We start from the raw sequence: 18,479 nt of genomic DNA, 5'->3' as shown, positions 1-18,479 counted from the left end.
TGGTCACAGCACCAAGCCTGTCAGAGTTTAAGAAGCGTTTGAACTATGCTCTTAGTCATATGGTCTGAATTTTTGGGTAGACCTGTGTGGTGCCAGGAGCTGGACTCGATGATCCTTGTGGGTCCCTTCCAACTCGGGATGTTCTATAGTCCTATGATCTTTTAGGCAATCAACAGTCTCCCAGACACCTTAGGCAGGAACTACCTCACCCAATTATAGAACCTACCTTTGAACCAGCCAGGCAGACTCCTTTCCAAGGGGGGAAAATAAGCACTTCTGTATTGAGTCAAGCAGTTTTACACATGCACTTTACAGACTCAGAAGTACTTAATTTTCCTCTGTGGATTGTAATATGATTCTACATGTGTAGGTTTGACAGTCACACTACATAGGTTACACTCAGATGAAACAATCTCATTTCATTATCAGCTTCAGAGTTAAACGGTCTGATACGTATATACAGCATTTCATCACAGGGAAACTACTGACACAGAATATGCTATTTTGTTTAAGAAAGTACACATCTGTGAGGTTTAACAGAAAATCATTACTAGCCCACTGAATTCTTCATACATGTCACCAAAACTACACCAAATGATACCTATACAACTTTTTTTTCAGCCACATGGAGAAGAATTTGGGGACATCAGTGGATGAAAAATTGGACATAAGCCAGCAATGTGCTCCTGCAGCCCAAAAAGCCAACTGTATCTTGGGCTGCATCAAAAGCAGTGTAGCCAGCAAGGCAAGGGGGGTGATTCCCACCCTCTACTCTGCTCTTGTGAGACACCCATGGCGCACTGCACTCAGCTCTGGGGCCCCCAGCACAAGAAGGACATGGACCTATTACAGCGAGTCCAGAGGAGGGCCAGAGATGATCAAGGGGCTGGAGCACCTCTCCTATGAAGAAAGGATGAGGGAGTTGGGGTTGTACAGCCTGGAGAGGAGAAGGCTCCGGGGAGACCTTATAGGGGCCTTCTAATACCTAAAGGAGACTTCCAAGAAAGATGGGGCAAGACTTTTTATTTCTAGTGACAGGAAAAAGAGCAACAGTTTTAAACTGAGCTAGGGTAGATTTACATCGGACATAAGTACGAAATTTGTCATGATGAGGGTGGTGAGCCCCTGGAACAGGTTGCCAGAGAAGCTGTGGATGCCCTATCTAGAAGTGTTCAATGCCAGGCTGGATCAGGCTTTGGGCAACCTGGCCTAGTGAAAGATGCCCCTGTCCACGGCTGGGCTTTGGGCCAGATGATCTTTAAAGGTCCCTTTCAACCCAAACCATCCTATGACTCCATAACCCTCAGCAGTGTCAAGAAAATAAAATTTACTAGTACAACCTCATGAATGTGCTATTAAAAAGAAAAAAAAGATGACTCATTCACCTAACAATTTTTTTTAATAACAATGTTGTTAATAAGTAGATATTACACGTAAGAAAGAAATGCTGTTTTTACAAATAATCACAGCTCAAACCACATCTAATTTTCAAGCTTGCATTCACTGATATAATCTATAATTTTGCATAAGCTATTAAAGTTTATGCAGCACGGAAGAGTCTTAGAAGGTACTTTAAACTTTTTTAATGTTTACCTTACTCTTGAACTGTTACACAGACAAAAATAGAAAAGGATTTCTGATGCAACTAAGTTCTTTTCTGAGAATTTTATTTAGCTTGATCTTTGTTTTGAATAGTACGATGTACGAAAGATTTTATTATAATATGTACAAAGGACTCAATGTTGCAACTACAGCAAAATGAATACCCTTCTGAAAATGACTTAAATAATTTCTTTGCATCCAGAAATATGATCAGCATGCTGGGTAACTGAGACTTTGTATTCTATCTTCTGTACATTAAGTTTTACACAACAAGCCAAGCAGCAAACCAAAAATAATCTTCTCCTGAAAGACTATTTCAGTCTGGAACACTCACTGCAAATGGATTTTATTTTAGGTAAGGGTTAATAAGATCACTGACAATTCACAAATGGAACAAAGCTTTCCTCAGAGGGAAGGTTTTGTTTATATTCCTAGGCCAGTATCAACCGATATTCCTAAGAGACTACAGAAAGACCCATTACGTATCTAGAATTTGTTTCACATAGTCATTACCTTACCTTTCCACGTTCACTCATACTATACCATACAGAAAATAATGTAACATTGTCCAAGGGAAGGAGATGAAATCACTGTTGTTTGGCACTAGAATGGACATAATATTCTCCACATAAAGACCTATTATGCAAGAAAGAGGAAATAAGCCTAGAATATCCAAATAAAGTTCTATCTGATATGCAACTGGAACAAATGCACTAATACAAATATTAAGTTTCAAAATACCAGTCTCCAAAATCCATTCTCAAATAGCAATTAAATATTTCAGAAGAAAATCTCAATAAGCCTCTAAGAACAGCATTATTATTGATACAGGTAAAGAGTGAAAACATTCTTAGTATCTAACGATACTGAAGACATGCCAATATTAATGTAACAGCTATGTTTAGTGTAAACACTTCGATGCCATGGCTGAACAGGACTGTTGGCTTAAATTTATCATGCTATTTGGGATTGTATGAACCACTATGCACTTTTTTTTTCCTCCCTGATGTGGAAACATAAATCTAACCTTATTAAAAATTCTGTTGTTTTCTGATATCCATGCAGCCTACCACGTGACTGCAACAGTGGATAGATTTTTTTTTTCTATTTTTACTATACATTTTCTAAATAGGAAGAAAAGCCACTCTACCAACTTTTCACAGTCAAAAGCCAATTGCTCTCCTTAGTTTTATATGCATATTTTTCCTCTGAGCATTTATTAAAGAATATACCCAAACCACACACAAATCAATTCCTTTCATGAAAATATCTTGATCTTCAAAACAACTCTGAAAAAACAAGCTGTATAAGAAAATGGAAATCAAGAAGTTAATGGGCTACTACAGTAACTTTTAGAGGTTAAAGAATAATGACGTGATCAATTTTTCAATATTAAGAATAGACTTTCTGGCTCGTTTGCCAATCAGTTTGTGTTTTCGTGCTGGACATTGTTTCTGTACGGCTTTTCCTCCCCCCCCCCCCCCCTTTTTTTCTTCAAATATAAATCCTCTAAGGGTACAGTATGCATTTTAATACTATTAGCATTAAACACAGTTCACTAGTTTCATACATCTTAAAAACAAGGTGGGAAGATGCAACATGTCATAAACATGTATGAACTACCCCAACAATAAATTTTTCCCCATCCAAAAGTAAGACTGACATAGAAGGTTATGGAAATAATGTCACTTGTAATGACTATTAGCAGCTCCAGAACAAAAACATTTAAAGAATAAATACTTATGTATAATATAGAATTTATTAGGTTTGAAATTATTCATGAGCACAATATGAAACAGAATTGTTCCAACAGACGCATAAGGAGAAAAGAGACAGGATAAGGTTCAAAATCAAACACCAGTGATACATGTAAATAAAATACCTTATGGTGCATATAGCTCAATCACATATAGGCAAATGTTCTTAAGATTCATGAAAGGCAGCTTTTTTTGGACAGATGCGCACAATTTAGCTTACCACAATTTACACTTACTAGGCGGCAACATTCACTCCTAAATTTCCAAGCTACTATAACCACCTCAGTAAAAGCTCAGTAAAGCTAAGCTCTTTACTTCCTGTAATATTTACATCATAAAAGTGATTTCAGACCCACTTCATACTGTTTGATAGCTAGTTCTATATAATGACCAACCTACCCCATATATAACAACACAAGTATTATGAGAAGCCTTACATTTAAGAAAATCAAAACCTGTATTGCAGCTGTTATAGAACACTACTAAATCCTGTTAACAGCATTGTACATGCTTCTTTAAATTGCATATAATTTTTGAAACTACAGATCTCAAGTGTAATTTCCAATGACAATTTTTTTCAAATTTGTCTATGATTTCTATATTGGTAACTAGTAGGCCTTTCTTAAATATCATCTGTCAATTCAAGGCTTGGCTCTGTTAAAAAAGAAAAAGTAGCCTTCAAATTCATGTTGTAGGTTTTAAAAGACAGCATAAACAAAATTCCACATAAATCCAGAAGAAGGAAAACAGAAAATCACATTATTGGGGAACCCTACATAAGCATGTACCCTGACACAGATCTTTCCATAAAATTGACAAATTGCCATAAACCATGAAGCACTTCAGAGTTCTGCCAAACTAATTCAGTTCAGCTTTTAAATGCACTGGGAAGAAAAGACTATTTATCTCCTTTCACATGCAGCAAGTTTGGGCTGATGAAATTTCATCCTTACATCTTTCAGTGACATGCAATGACCCAGTGTTCAAGACCCACCTCAAATTGCAGAATCTCAGCCTAACGATAGATTGGATCCAGCCACCAACCCAATGGTGACTTAAGCACAAAGTCGCACAAAGCAGTGCAGAGGCAAATCACTGATGTGGACACAAGAAAAGCTGAGGTGTTAAAACCTCATTTCATGACAATTGTTTGGACAAATACACTGACTCAGTACACACAGATAGCTCTCTATCCTAAGCGGAGTGTCTAACCTAAAGTATGTCTCAAACAGAAAAGCCCCTCTCCATTATCTGTGACAACCAAAAACATCAGACCAGACACGGGGCCCGGCACTGAAATCTAAAACTGATCAGTTCATGACTGGTGTTGCCCTTCTCACAAGTCTCCACTCTAGACGCGGAAGTGTAACGTCTACATTTAATGTATTTAGAATACTTCATGGAAACCAATTATCAGCACTTGAGATTTATCAACTGGACTCTGCCCCAGACCATGAGAAGTTATTTGCCAGAATTTAACTCACAATACTCCGTATGATTGTAAAGAATATCAACTATACTTTCTAACAGTAATAATAGTGAAGACTGTTAGATATATCTTATTAATAGAAACAATTTCCAGTTGTATCAGTTACAGTGTTAATCTAGCCCTCTGTAAACAGCCCTTCTTCAGTGCTCTCACTTTCCAGTCTCTAAGAGCAGTTACATTCATTAATAGTCAAACAGCTGAAAATAAAACCAACTTGCTTTTTTTTTTTTTCCATTAAGAATCAGTATTTCCGTTTACATTTTCAGTTATTTCACTCTGCTGTCCTATGAACATCTTCTTCACACATCAAATTTCTTAGCAACTTTTTACAAATTTATTTTGTTGCTTATTGCCAAGGCTGCTTCTCGCTTCTTGTTCCCATTCTCGTCCCATCAAATCTCATAATTAGTTAATTGAACCTAGTTTGACAGACTTAAAACTAGGATCAGTCTGCAGTAGAGAGCAACAAATAGCAAATCCAGCACCACCTTCATGGGATGGATGAAATTGCAGGTCACTGAATTCATGAGCTGTAGTTCACAGGGCAGGAGTACTTGACATGCCCTTGTAGACTGCTTCTCAAAAACTGTAGCATCATTGCTTACTAAGAGGTTCATTTGCTATTACAGTTGACATAAATATTTTCTTTTGAGAAGTGTGCTAAGTTATTCATTCTGCAAAAATGAGCATTTTAATAAAATTTACAATTCAGGAATGACACGAAGCACAGTATACATGTGCTAAAATCAGAAGTTACTGGGATCAGAAATGAACACCAAGTCCATCTATCTAGTAAGGGTCACTGGTTCAAATACAACCCAAATCAGTTGTAATTGAGTTACTGGTATCTGATGGTTAATTAGTTTATCATCTATTAACACTTCTTACAGAAGCTGAAGCATGTTAAGTTTTCAACAGCAAAGATAAATGGCATACCTCTGCCCTGAACAGACATGAGATACCCCAAACAAGGAACACTATTAGGCATATTAGATATTTACTGGCCTACGAAGTAAACTGGAGTTTGTTTCAGATGCCTGCATGTGTCCTAGGAACAAGTAACAGTCTCAGAAGACAGGACAGAGACTGATGAAATTATTATTTCATGCGCAAGAGGTCCTCCCACATCACTGATGGAAGAGAAAACTAGCACTGCAGTATCCAAAATACACCTGCTCATGAAGTACCTGGAGAAAATTCTTGACATAAAAATTGAATGTTCTTGGTAATTTGTGTACCACCAGTGGCAATCCTATTAAGTAGTATCAGTGTTTAAAAAGTCCTAAACAACTACGCTGCTGTTTTTAGTCAAGTTTACCAAGTTGCTTAGTATTTAAAATGAGAGCTGCATTTGATGTGCTTAAATATTAAGAGATGACTATACTGTATGGTAAATTATTCAAAAGTTTGCACAGAAAAGGACTTGGCTTGCTTATAAAACTAAATGACTGTGCTACTGAATGGTCTCCAAAGCAAAACAATCAAATAGTAGTTTGGTTTTTTAATTAAAAATCTCTGTTCTTCTCCCCCACCAAATGTTCCAGCATCTCTATTTTTTTTTCTTCCCTATTACCACAATCACCATTTAATTTTCTTATTTCAAGAACTATATTTCAAAGAACCAGGGGAGGCCATGCAACAAGGTTGTGTTTGTTCTCAGATAATGCTTCTGCCAGTATCACTATCAAAAATGAAAACCAATTAAGCTAGAAATCACAGCTAGACTGGGAGTATCTGGAGTTCTGTATCTTCCCCTAGGTGTTATATCCAATTGCAAGCAGGAACATTTTCCCCTCCTACAGATACTTTAAATGCCAAACACGTGAAGATTAGAGAGAGGTTTATCAACGTATTTCATTACAGCAGATAAACTAGCAATACTTTAGGCAAGAGTGCCCAACTTCAGGGTTTCAGTGAATCCACAGCTGGCTCATTTCCAGATGAAGCACTACTGTGAAGTTGCTGATGTTGCACACTCATTATTAACTAACAACAAATACAAGTTCAGATATTCCAAACCAAGCACTTGTAAAATCTGTTTCTTCACATTTAATCATTTAAAATAACCAGCTGTGCTCCTAGCCAGTGGTTGTTTTTGTTGTTCTACTTATTTTGCTTTGAAAAGAAACAGTATTGATGCAACAGGAACCTACCTAAACAAAATGAGAGTTTCTCAAAACAGTGTAAGTCCCCTTATTCTACTTGCTTGTTCCAACATCTTAAAAAAATAAAAAGACTAGTAAATCCAACATTCTCAACCAAAGTTGTACATAAAGGCTTACCTATGCATTCATCACTGTTACTGTCTGCCAGCCTGCTCTAACTTTTCATCCAATTTCGTAGTCCCTTTTCACCAAGTGGCCTTTTTATTAGAATATAAATAGCAACCACGAAAAAAATAACACTCAAAAAGAATATTTAAAATTATATACAGGTGAAAACCATTGTCTCCAAATATATGATTTCAAAGTATTTCATTTGCAATTAAACATTTAAGATCAAGACTCAAAGTCAAAACTCTTTGTATCGCAGGCTTTATCACCACAGAACGTGTCCTAGGAAATTCTTAAAAGCAACATGAAATAGGCACACTCCAAACTATTAAATCATGGACTGTGCAAGCATTTCCTCCTTTAACATTAGATGCATTTACCTGGAGACACGTCAGGAAAAACATAAGATTGCTGAGAGACTGGCTAATTATCAACTCAGCCAGTTGTCTTTCGAGCTTCCTATTTCATAATTTTGTTTCTCTACTTATTATTACCGTTTAAAGCAAGATCCTCTCAACAGATAAAGAATTCACTAATAAGTAACATCACCTACAGTATAATTCATACATATTTCATTTTAAAAGAATATTAAAAAAAACAACTTCAAAACAGGATTTTGAAGTCTACGTCTCAATTTGCCTCCAGTGTTGGTCAGGTTGAATGTTTATGGAATTACAGCCTAGACACTTGCGTATCTCATGCTTAACTCCTGCTTGCAAAATTATGGCATGTTGCACTTCTTGGGGGTGCAAGGGAAGATGTTGTTTCAAAATACCTTTTCGAATTCAGATGTCAAATAGTGCATGTGACCCACTGAAATCGTCCCACCATGAATTTCCAGAGCACTGTTTGCCCAGGATTACCCCAAACAAGTCATGGTGCCGTACTCTGCCTAAACCCCGACTGACAGCAGTAGGAGCTAAGGAAAAACTTAGGCCTACCTAACAACAAAGAAAACAGCAACGAAGGCAAACAATCATCCCCACCTCCATCAAAATCATCTCTTAACTCACATGAAGCGTTGCAGACACCAATAGCTGAGATAATTCTAGAAACTTTCTCCACTTAGACACATTCAAAACTTATGGCGAAAGCTTTCACAGGCTTTAAGTCATCTAGAATGGATGCGCCCTGTTTTTTCTGCTCTCCCACTAATGAAGGATAGAATGTATATAACTGACATCCACAAAATTAACTAAAAAAAATACATTTTTTTTCCTAGCAGAAATATATTTCCATTAAATTTAAAATATTTTGCATTAACCTTGGTGTTATTTCTGTTTTTTTCAGCTTCTTCCTAATTCTCATTTATTTTGCTTTACTTCTAATGGTTGTGTCTTGTGGGACACACTGCCTCTTAGCCGTATCTTCTGACAAAAAAATTTAACAAAATCCAACAGTAAGCAAGGAAAACTTTCCAGAAAGAGGCCCAAGGCATCACTGCTGCTCACTGTGAAATGACTAGAAGAGATGCAGGAAGCTTTTAAACAGAATTATTCCAAATAAGTTGCGGTACTGGGAAACTCTTACAAATATTTTTAAATTATATACCAAATTATATTATTTCAAAAGATATTAATAAATGAGCAATTTCTACAGTTATGGCTGCTGACGTTAATTTACGTGGCTTAGGATATGCTGGTAATTAAAAATGAAGGACGAGCGATGCTGTTGATTCAGTGCAACTTTTACACCCACCACTTCCCAGTGCAACACCTGGAACATACACTGCAGAAGTCTTCAGAAGCCTCTGAAATTCACAAAAATCAGGGAGAGTTTAGTGGCATCAGAGCAAAAATTCAGGACGCTGAAGTGCAACCTGACACCTTTTGCTGAAAGAAGTGACAAGAATCCCAGTTTGGAATCCAAGCTGACCAGCACCTGTCCTCATTGTTTGTTAGTTCTCTGGGAATGGGGAAGGAGTTACCCATTAATCTTCCTGAAAACAAGCTAAAATTTTAAAATGCATACTCTGAAGTTATTTCTGGCAGGCCCTGCAGAATTAAAGCTGTACAGGCTATCATCTCCTGCACTCACGGAGCTCTAGGAGCCAATACCAAGCTGAAGAGAAGAGGCCGAGGCTGGAAGCGTCAGCAGTTTTGGGGCAGGTGGCTAGAGGAGTCTGCTATTAGAGCACCGCCAAGTTTTACATAAATACAGTCAGCATCCAGCCTCTTATTTTTATATTCGCCATCTATACAACTATTACAGTTCATCCTAATTACTGGATCAGCAAGGTAAAAATCTTATACCCAGTTTAGCCTGTTTTTGAAGAGTCTATGGAGGCATAGCCCTCTCAACATCTCCCTAAACAGTTCTGAAGCATTTAATTTACTGACTGGGACACTACCTGAGAGGCATAAAAAGCAACACAAACCAGACATTTTGCTTTAATCCAGAGCTCCCTGAACCTTTACGAATAATGGTGGTGTCATTACCATAAATATTTCAGGTTACTCAGAGTCCCCAGCACAATCAGAACAACGTTTAAGCAAATGCCAAGAACTCTGTGTAAGAAGGCACATCTTAATGAAGAACCATTCCAAAGCTCAAATACTGCACAGTGGGCACCCTAAATGGACACTTTAGGTGATTTTTTTCAACAGAGCACTACCTCCTTTGGAAGCATCATGTAAATAAAATCAGCAGACCCATATTTTCCTCTGTTACTCGACTATGTAAGAGATTATATATTCACATTTCCCAAGTAAAAATAAATTGCAAGCTTTAGTGCTTTTTAAACATATACACAAGGCAACGCCAGGCGTACACAAGAAAAACAAGCGCAAGTTTAAGTCACAGGCTACAACTATTCGAGTTACATAGCTCTTCTGTCTTGAATTGCTTTTCCCAAGTAGTGCACTCAATACATAATATAGATCACTACACCTCCTCAATTCTTGCAAACTGCATACTGGAATAATAATAATTAAAAAAAAAAAGACAGTAGATGTGACCTTCCATTAAAAGGTCACTCAATTTCCTTTAAGGAAGCTAAAAGTATCCTAAATAAGAACAGGTACTTATATGCAGATATTATATTCATACTTCGTGAAGAACTGCTGTTACAGGTAGCCAATTAGGAAGCCCTGTATATACTGTGACAAAAAACAAGCAGACGACTTTCCCATATTCTCATTCTTTCCATATCAAGCTGTAGGATTACAGAATTTATGAGTTTTATATAAATTTAGCTACATATGCACATAAATGTAGAAGTTTATTTCTAATCTGACAGAAAGCTGTAGGTGTTCAAACTGATTATCCAGAAAAGAAACAACAGCAAAGAAGATTTTAGATTAAAATTAGTCTGTTTAGACACTACAGCTTTTTGGCATAAAGGTTATGATATACACTGCAAACCAAACAAAACCATGTAACCAATTTACTTTGATTTTGGCGTTAAATAAACAGTCCCCAATAAATAGTCTTAAGATTAGAAAACCGGATACTTCTCAAAGCATTCGAATTGCTTGAGGGATGCAGTTCAGGTTTACTTAACTGTATTGTAGGCCAAACGGAAGCAGACATGCTCCCTGCTCCCTCAACACACCAATAAAGCGTAGGGTCGCACAGAAAAGCCCGCGGAACGGCGCCAAGGATCAGACCAACACTCAGCCCCGCAGTCTGGCCTAACATTCCACTGCCGTGGGTCATACGCAGAAAGATGTTTGAGCTCGTAGTTTAGTCACCTGGAAACAATGCTTCCTTCATTATTTTTAATGTATTTCAGTTATAAATATATTACTGAAACACACACACTAGCGATTTGTCTGAGGTGAAGTGTATCGAAGCAGACCGATTGATCCCCTGGGGAAAAAAATCACAACTCGTTTGCACAAAATTTGCTGCCACTCAATTAACAGCCCAGCTATCAACTGCTCCAGGTTGGGGCTAGAGTGCAGAAAGAAGGCAACGGAGTGGAAAGTTTTCAGGAAGAAATGCCACAGATCACTACAATTTAAAACTGGGCAGGGCAGCTGTCAGAACTTAGCAAGAGAGAATTTTAGACTACGCACATCTGAAGAGTGACTCTGCAAACATCCTCAAACTACCTGTAAAACGAGTAGAGATATTAATACCGATCATTGAGCATGAGATGAAGGTCAGGTAAGCTTATTTTATTAATACAAAACCACAAACACAATGAGGTAAACAGTGTAAATCTAGTTTAGGTATGTCCAAAAAGGAGAACTGCAATAATATATTCTACAATGCAGCTATGTCCAAAAGAGCATACTTTGAATAATTCCAGCATGTTAGGACTTAACAGCTTCAGCACTACTCTCCGTGCTTAGGCCATCTGTTGGCCTTTCAGAGAACGAGCTTGTGTATTTACACAGATACAGTTAAACTGCTTAAATTGAATTGCAAACACAAATAACTTAGAGTTCGTTGAAACTGGGGCCCTTAAACTGCATAAAAACAAAAAGGGAGCTTAACCCTCATGAGACTGCTATTTTAGTATTTTCAGAGCGCTCTTCAGCATAGAACAAGACATTTTCTTCTTGTTCAAATAAGCTATTCAGAATGATAAATCTGTATTAGACTCTGAAATTTTATCTTTTGAGGTTACCAGTGGGTGCTGGACAAAACTGCTCACAGGAACACTGCCTCTGTTTTACACCCTGTCCCTCCCAGCCAAAAGGAGTGCTTTATATTTATTTATTTATTATTTTTTAATGTGCTGAAAATTCTTTTTCCCCCAGGTTTATAAAACTTCAATTTTTATTTATTTATTTTTTTTAATTTTAAAATTAACAAGAAATCTAGGGCTAGCATTTGTTTTAATAGCTCCGGCATTGCTCTGTACATAAACTTCAAAGTTTCCTTTCCTTTCTTTATTTTATCTTTTGCAATATTTTTCTCAATATTTAATAGTTTTTCCATGTTTAGATGGAAAGAAGAAGGTTGGGAGCGTCCATTGTTGCAGATAAGGTCCTTTCAAACACCCTTCCCTGAAATCTCTCAAGAACGGAGCCTTCTATTTCCCAACTTACCATCCTACCACCACAGTGGAAATTAATTCAAAACCCTTGAAACACACTATTTACCCAAAAAGAAATAGTAAAAAATAGGCAAAAACTTAAACATTTCTATTAACAGAATTAACAAAGCAAAACCACAGACATCCACAGAAATGCAGTAATGGAGCTGACCTAAGTGTTTTGAGAATTTTCTCCTGTCCTGTAACATTCCACTCACTTTCCAATGTATTTTATTTTATTAACTACTTTCACAATTTACCTGATGTCCAGGTAAATTTCATTAGCAGTCTACATTTACAGCCTTTAGAAAAAAGAAGAACTCTATTAAAACCAGGAAAATTTCTGATGTGCCCTCAGTATTAAAAAAGAATAATAATACATCGGTATGCATTTTAATTCAGAATTGAACCACTGCTCTAATGTGAGGTGCAAACAGTGAACAATGGTGATTTTTTTTTTTTTTTAAAGAATGCATTTGTTCGTTCATTTGAAAGACAATTTTCCTTTGGGAAAAAACGAAATACGTTGCAATTTTGAGAATTAGAAAGAAATGTGCTATTCCCTGTCACTGGAATATCCCAGTTGCATGCTAACACATAGCACTCAGCAGAATTTTACTTACCAACACCCCTGAAGCCACTAAAAACACCTCAAAAATCATGTAGACATGGGAAGATGCATATTATGCTTTAACAAGAGAAGACATTGTATGAAATTACTCCTGAGTAGAAAAAGCTAATGCTAAAGATGTTTTATGCTGATAAGCATCAACAGTAAGGAACTGTATTGTTTAACCTAAACTAATTTAGTTAAATACAGCTTATGCCCAGACAAGTCCTTGCAAGGTAAACACAAAGTTCCCATCTCACTTCACGAAAATTCACCCTTCGTCATTTTGTCTGCGTGTCTACGCCCCTCATAACAAACAAAAGCAGTACATAATCTCCAACACCCTTTCCTTACTTCAGATACTTATATATTGTGTATCACCTTTGAAGTGGACCAAACCAGGCTTAAATGCGTTTCAGCCTGGGATTCACTTCCCTAACTTTTCACAGCGTAGTAGCCCGAACAGCAAGAGGTCCATCTCCAAATAGTTATCCTCTCTGCCCACTACGAAGAGCCCAGACATGCAAACTCAGGAACCTAAGCAGAGAAAAGCTGAGTCAAGCCCCAACAGACCCTATGATGCCAACCTCCAGCATTTTAAGTTCATATTTCCTGCCTTTGAAGAAGGGGGAGGGTAGGAGGAATGGACTCTCTATTTCTGTTTACATTTTCTGTCTTTTTCCAGCTTGGACTGATGCACAACACTTTTAATGAAGGAATTTTTCAACAGGATCTTCGCCAGGAATGTTAATTTTATTTAAGCATAAACTTTTTGTAGGGAGGGAGCATTAGGTGCTCTTGATTTTGTAGAAGAGGAGTTTTGCATACTTCTTATTCCTGAAATACTAGTACTAGTTTGATTTCAGATTATTTGCATTGCAGCAGGCACTTTTGGGTCCCTCTGGGCTAATTATAGGACTTAGATTATTTATCTTTAAGAATTTTATTTGAGTGTCGAAGCTTATTCTAATACATACCACGTCCACAACATCAGAGAAAGAATTCTGAGTTTCTATCTACAATCAGTTACATACCAAAACGCACTTGTAGATTACAGCAAAAGAAATAGGTGACAGACAGGAAAACACTAAGCCATTTACCTCCACCTTGATTTTAAACACAGAAGACAGAAAAGCAGAAATGTGAACTTTCAGATTTCACATGCTCACACTTTTATATACTCTCTCTTTTCTGACCTTTCTTTGTGAAAGACAAAAAATGATATTTGTTTCAATCCACTTTTCCCAGCCTAAGAAGAGAACAAGAACCTTATGAGGAAGGACCCCGCTGCTGCCCACTCCACATAAGCATCCCACTACTGGGAAAGGCGACAGAAGGAAGCTGAGTCACACCTGCTCGCTCTCCCTCTAGAGCATCAGCTACAACAATACTAAAGATTTATTTTGGGACAAGCATGATCTTGTGGCAGGGGAAAACGAAGCACATTCCACAGAAGAGCGAAAATAAAATCCAAGTCATTTAGCTTGATGACTAAAGTCTCAAAGATGTTCAGATGTAATGGTGAATTCGGGTCACCATTACAGTCACAACATTCAGACCATGTTTTCTTTCAAAACTTGTGGTATTTAAGGACATGCCAAGTAAAATCATTGATCATTGTTTATCACGGCAGTATCAAGTAAAGGTGACAAAACAGGAAAAAATGCTCAGACATCCCACAGCGCAGTATTTTAAGTAGGTGCCCTCGGCAGTGAAACCAAAACTAAGGCTTAGTCAGAAACAGAAGAGATGTAAGTCCCCTCCAGAAAAAAAAAATAAATATATTCTTAGCTTAGCTACAAAAGAACTTAGTTATTCTGGTGAATAATATTTTACTTAGACTACACAGAGGGAAAATAACAAGCAGGTTCCTTCTTACAGCATTAGACTTCTGCTCTGTACCTGTTGTCCCTCTGATATAATGTCATATAAAATACATTTGGCTAGCATATTTTGTGTGCGAACACATTGAAATTAAGTATTTAAAAATATGTTGCTTCTGACTTTTCCCATGTACATTTTAAGTTTTTCCCATGCTCAGAAAAACTGAAATACTGGTTTGCCCAATTCTTTATTCCGCATTTGTTTAGTTTGAAGCACTTCATGGGAACAGCTGTTTAAAAGAATCTTTTCAAATGAAAATGTTGTTATTAAAATATTTCAATCAATTTAATAGATTTATAGAAACTGATTTACATTTATAATGTACGCTATGGAATTTACTGCACTTCAAAAAACAGGCAGGAAACTACCTCGCAGGAGAAAGGACAAGTATAAGTTTGTCACCTTTCTCCAACCCAGAGGTGCCCCCTTACCCTGCATTTTATTTGGGAACATAGGATTTCTCCTCCCACTTTCACTTACCCAAATATCTTCTGAACTTATTTTACTTGTACTTATTATTCTAGTTTACCTTAATCATTTCTTCACTATGACATAACTAAAAATGTAGTATCTCCACTCCAGGGTACATGTAAGGTGCCCAGCTGCAGACATTGGCTACTGAATTAGGAAGGATGCCCTTGTTAAATGCCCGTCAAAACCAAGGATGATTCACTAGCGTTCACATCTCTCTTTCACAGCCCAGACCAACAAATGGTTTGAAATGTGCTCAGATAAAGCTTAGTCATGTCTGGGCCATGAACTTTTAGCAGTTAAGTTTCACTGAACATGGCCAGGACATCTAAATTTTTGCTTCTGTGCAGCACAGTGCCACCACAGCCTTGGCATGGATGAGTATTTACTACTTAAGTTCAGCTGAGATTCACAAATACGTCAGCCTTGTCTGAGCAGGATTTTCTGAGCATGCTGAGCAAACACTCGTAGTTTGACCTCCTTTGAAAGGAAAATTAATTAAAAAACAGAAGTGGACAAGGCACCTTCACTAGCTCCAAAGTGAGAAAATCTATCCTTGCAGATAAGAGGGTTAGTTTAAAAAACACACAACACCAAGTACCTCAAAGGTTCAAAGCCACCTCTTCAACCTCTCCGGAAGAAACCTCAAAGAAATGTTCTTCCTGTTCAAGTCCTCTGAGTGCCAGAAACCAGCATACACCCCCACTCCTGTGCCCGCCCCAAACCCATAACTTCACTTCATGGACCAATACTAGGTTGCTGCCACAAAAAGCAAACTCTAGTCTCTGCTCTGAATGTCTCTTACCAAAGAGCCTACAAACATCGGAACAAAGGTTGAGTACTGGGATGTTTGGGGGAGAAAAATGCCCTCACAATCATTGTACTAAACTGTACTCTTCTTTTGCTCCATTTCCTCCTTCATAGTGAGTTCTTTGCTAAATCAGTCATAACTTCCAATAGAAATCAGCAGCGCTTTCAAGCTAGCTTGCATTACAGTTGTCAGGTTAACAGAGACTTTAATCCTCTGAACCAGGAACCCTCTGAGAAACAGAACCTGGTTCCTGGCTCAGAATCCTCTGAGATTCATTCCATCCTCCAAGAGAAGCTGCCTAAACCCAAGGAAGAGTACAACCTCACGGACACTAACATCCTTTAGTTAGCTTACACACTAACCACATGCATGTAGAAGCACAGAGCTTACCTCCCTCTTTTGCTGCTTTCTCACAGATGGTTTCCAAGGCCGTCCTGTTTCTAACCCTGGATATGTCCATAAGCAACAACGATTCTAGTAGAGAAGATACCAGAACTTCTGTCCTGCCATTTCTGGGTATCCCCCTCCCTTCCATAAACGTGCCAAGTATCTTGGACAGAGTGCGCGCTGCTTTTGAGAGCATCAGCAGAAATACAACGGCTATTCTTATCACAGCAGTCAAGCTGCACGCAAGACTCTGAACTGCTGCAGTGAAACTGATGACAGTACATTAATTTCACCTACTTGTGCAAGGAGATCAGAAAAAGGAGGATAGGGTAATACTAAGTTAAACCACTGCTAAAAAAAAAAAATGTACTCTTTCAGTACATGTGATATAAACCTAAACTGTACTTAACTAACTTAATTAGAAAGATGTTTAAGCCAAGCAAAAATGAACTTCTCAAGCTAAAATACCAATCCAGAGAGTACTCTGCACGGCTTTAGCCTGCAGCATGTTTAACTAAGGGACACAGAGCAGCCCAACCTCACAGAGTAGTTAATGGCTCATATCGCAGAGGCACTATGGCCACGTGGGAAGGGCACTTCGTCTTTGAAATTTATAAACTCTACCACTCAGAGGCAGGCACAGATGTGTGCACTTTCAGTATCACTTTGAGGCTGCCGTGTTGCTTCCTGGTCAGGAGCTAGAACCCTTCCCTCCTTGCAGCTTTCTAATGAGGAGAGCTGGCATGCCTTAAATCTGTTTCAAAACCAACTCAAAACAGACCAGCTCAGCTTCTTTGTCAAGATAAGGCCTTATGTATGTACCTGTGACACTTTTGTATCCTTCAAGTTGTATGGTTTGTCTTCCTACTACCTACCATGCAACCAATGCCACAGTTCATAAGAGGTACAAGGAATGGTCGTCTTCTCAGACAGAGAGAGTTTCAAAAATATGGAGGGGAAAAGAAGAAATCAAGCTGGGGAAGCCAGAGCAGGAAGGGAGGCTGTTCTGTCCAGTGAGCAGCTATCTGGTTCTTTTACTCAATGTTTTTTTCTTTCTCTGTATCTTTACAGCAAGCAGTTTCTCCATGTTCTCCATGGAACAATGCCTTTCTGCTTCCTCAAACTCAAAGGAACACTTTAAAGAACACTCTAAGAATATATGCTGTTAAAAATCAACACCAGGATTATTTCTAAATGTCTTCATTGGCCCCAGGAACATTTCCATGACTGTTATGTGTTCTTAAAAATTATTATTTTCCTGCAGCCTGTGTTTTGCTTCAAGACATAATCCTCAGTGATGACAACTTGTATCCACAGCAACTGGTCATGATGTAACAAACAAGATTAACCACTTCTGGTGGAGGAAAAGCATCGCAAACCTTTCTGGCAGTCTCTTAGTAATCTCAATTAACTGCTCAATAAAATGCCTGTTGACATTCCAACTTGGAACTATTACCTCACAAAACAACACGCTTCAAGAGAAGATAACGTGGTCTTCACCAACCATGACACTCCTAGGCCTTCCCAACTCCATTTTTAAAGACCCTTTTAAGCCGTCAACTTCACTAAGAAAGGGCTTAAACCACGCTTGCTGGCTTTCGAGAGCTTAAGCGACATTTAAGTTTAGAGCACTTGCTGGAATAAATCTATTCAAAACTGTTTCATGGTCCTCTACGGAAAGAGACTGAAAGAAACCTCCTGTATGGCTGAACAGCCCTTCAACTCAGTCCTCTGAGGAAGGAGCCCTTCTGAACAGGCAGTCCCTCAAACCAGGTGCAAAGCCGTACAAACCCTCAGACACACCGGGCAGATGCTGCAGGAGATAACGCACCGAGCACCACCACGGCTGCCTGAACGCCCACTTATTTTAGCACACATTTACTCTACCGTGCTGCTGATCCCAGGCAGCTTTATTAAGGGTGGCAGATGCGGGCTGTAGCCTCGCTTTCCCCCCAACCCAACGACAGGCAACCAACCAACCACACACCCTGGCATGGGCGCCTGCAGCTGAGGCTCCCCGCGTCCCTCAAGGGGGTGAGGGGGGTGCCCCCAACGGCACCTGCCGGCCATTAAACGGCCGCAACCCCAACGCCGCCGCCCCGGAGCGGCCCCCGAGCGCCCGGCGGGGGGGCAGCGGGGAGCGGTGCCGGCGGCACGGCCGTAGGCAGGCAGGCACCTGGGCAGCTCCTTTGTTCGCCGCCGCGCCGC

At 38.7% G+C, this 18,479-nt stretch overlaps 1 protein-coding gene across 2 annotated transcripts in view; it reads right to left on the bottom strand.

Annotated features, from left to right (window-relative positions):
* The window catches only part of PRKX (protein kinase cAMP-dependent X-linked catalytic subunit), a 59,441-nt gene that overhangs the window by 40,559 nt on the left and 403 nt on the right, over positions 1–18,479 (bottom strand). Inside the window, exon 1 of one of the 2 annotated variants that reach the window (XM_083847897.1) lies at positions 16,275–18,316. The exons of the other annotated variant lie outside the window; for it this stretch is intronic. Coding sequence (XP_083704023.1) covers positions 16,275–16,467 — 193 coding nt within the window. The 5' untranslated portion in view covers positions 16,468–18,316. Of the gene's footprint in view, positions 1–16,274; positions 18,317–18,479 lie in introns of those variants that run through there. 2 annotated transcript variants of the gene reach the window in all.

This window comes from Anser anser (genome assembly GCF_964211835.1).
Source record: "Anser anser genome assembly, chromosome: 1".
Lineage (NCBI taxonomy): Eukaryota > Metazoa > Chordata > Aves > Anseriformes > Anatidae > Anser > Anser anser.
The sequence above is the reverse complement of the archived record's forward strand: the minus strand, read 5'-3'. Positions and strand labels throughout refer to the sequence as shown.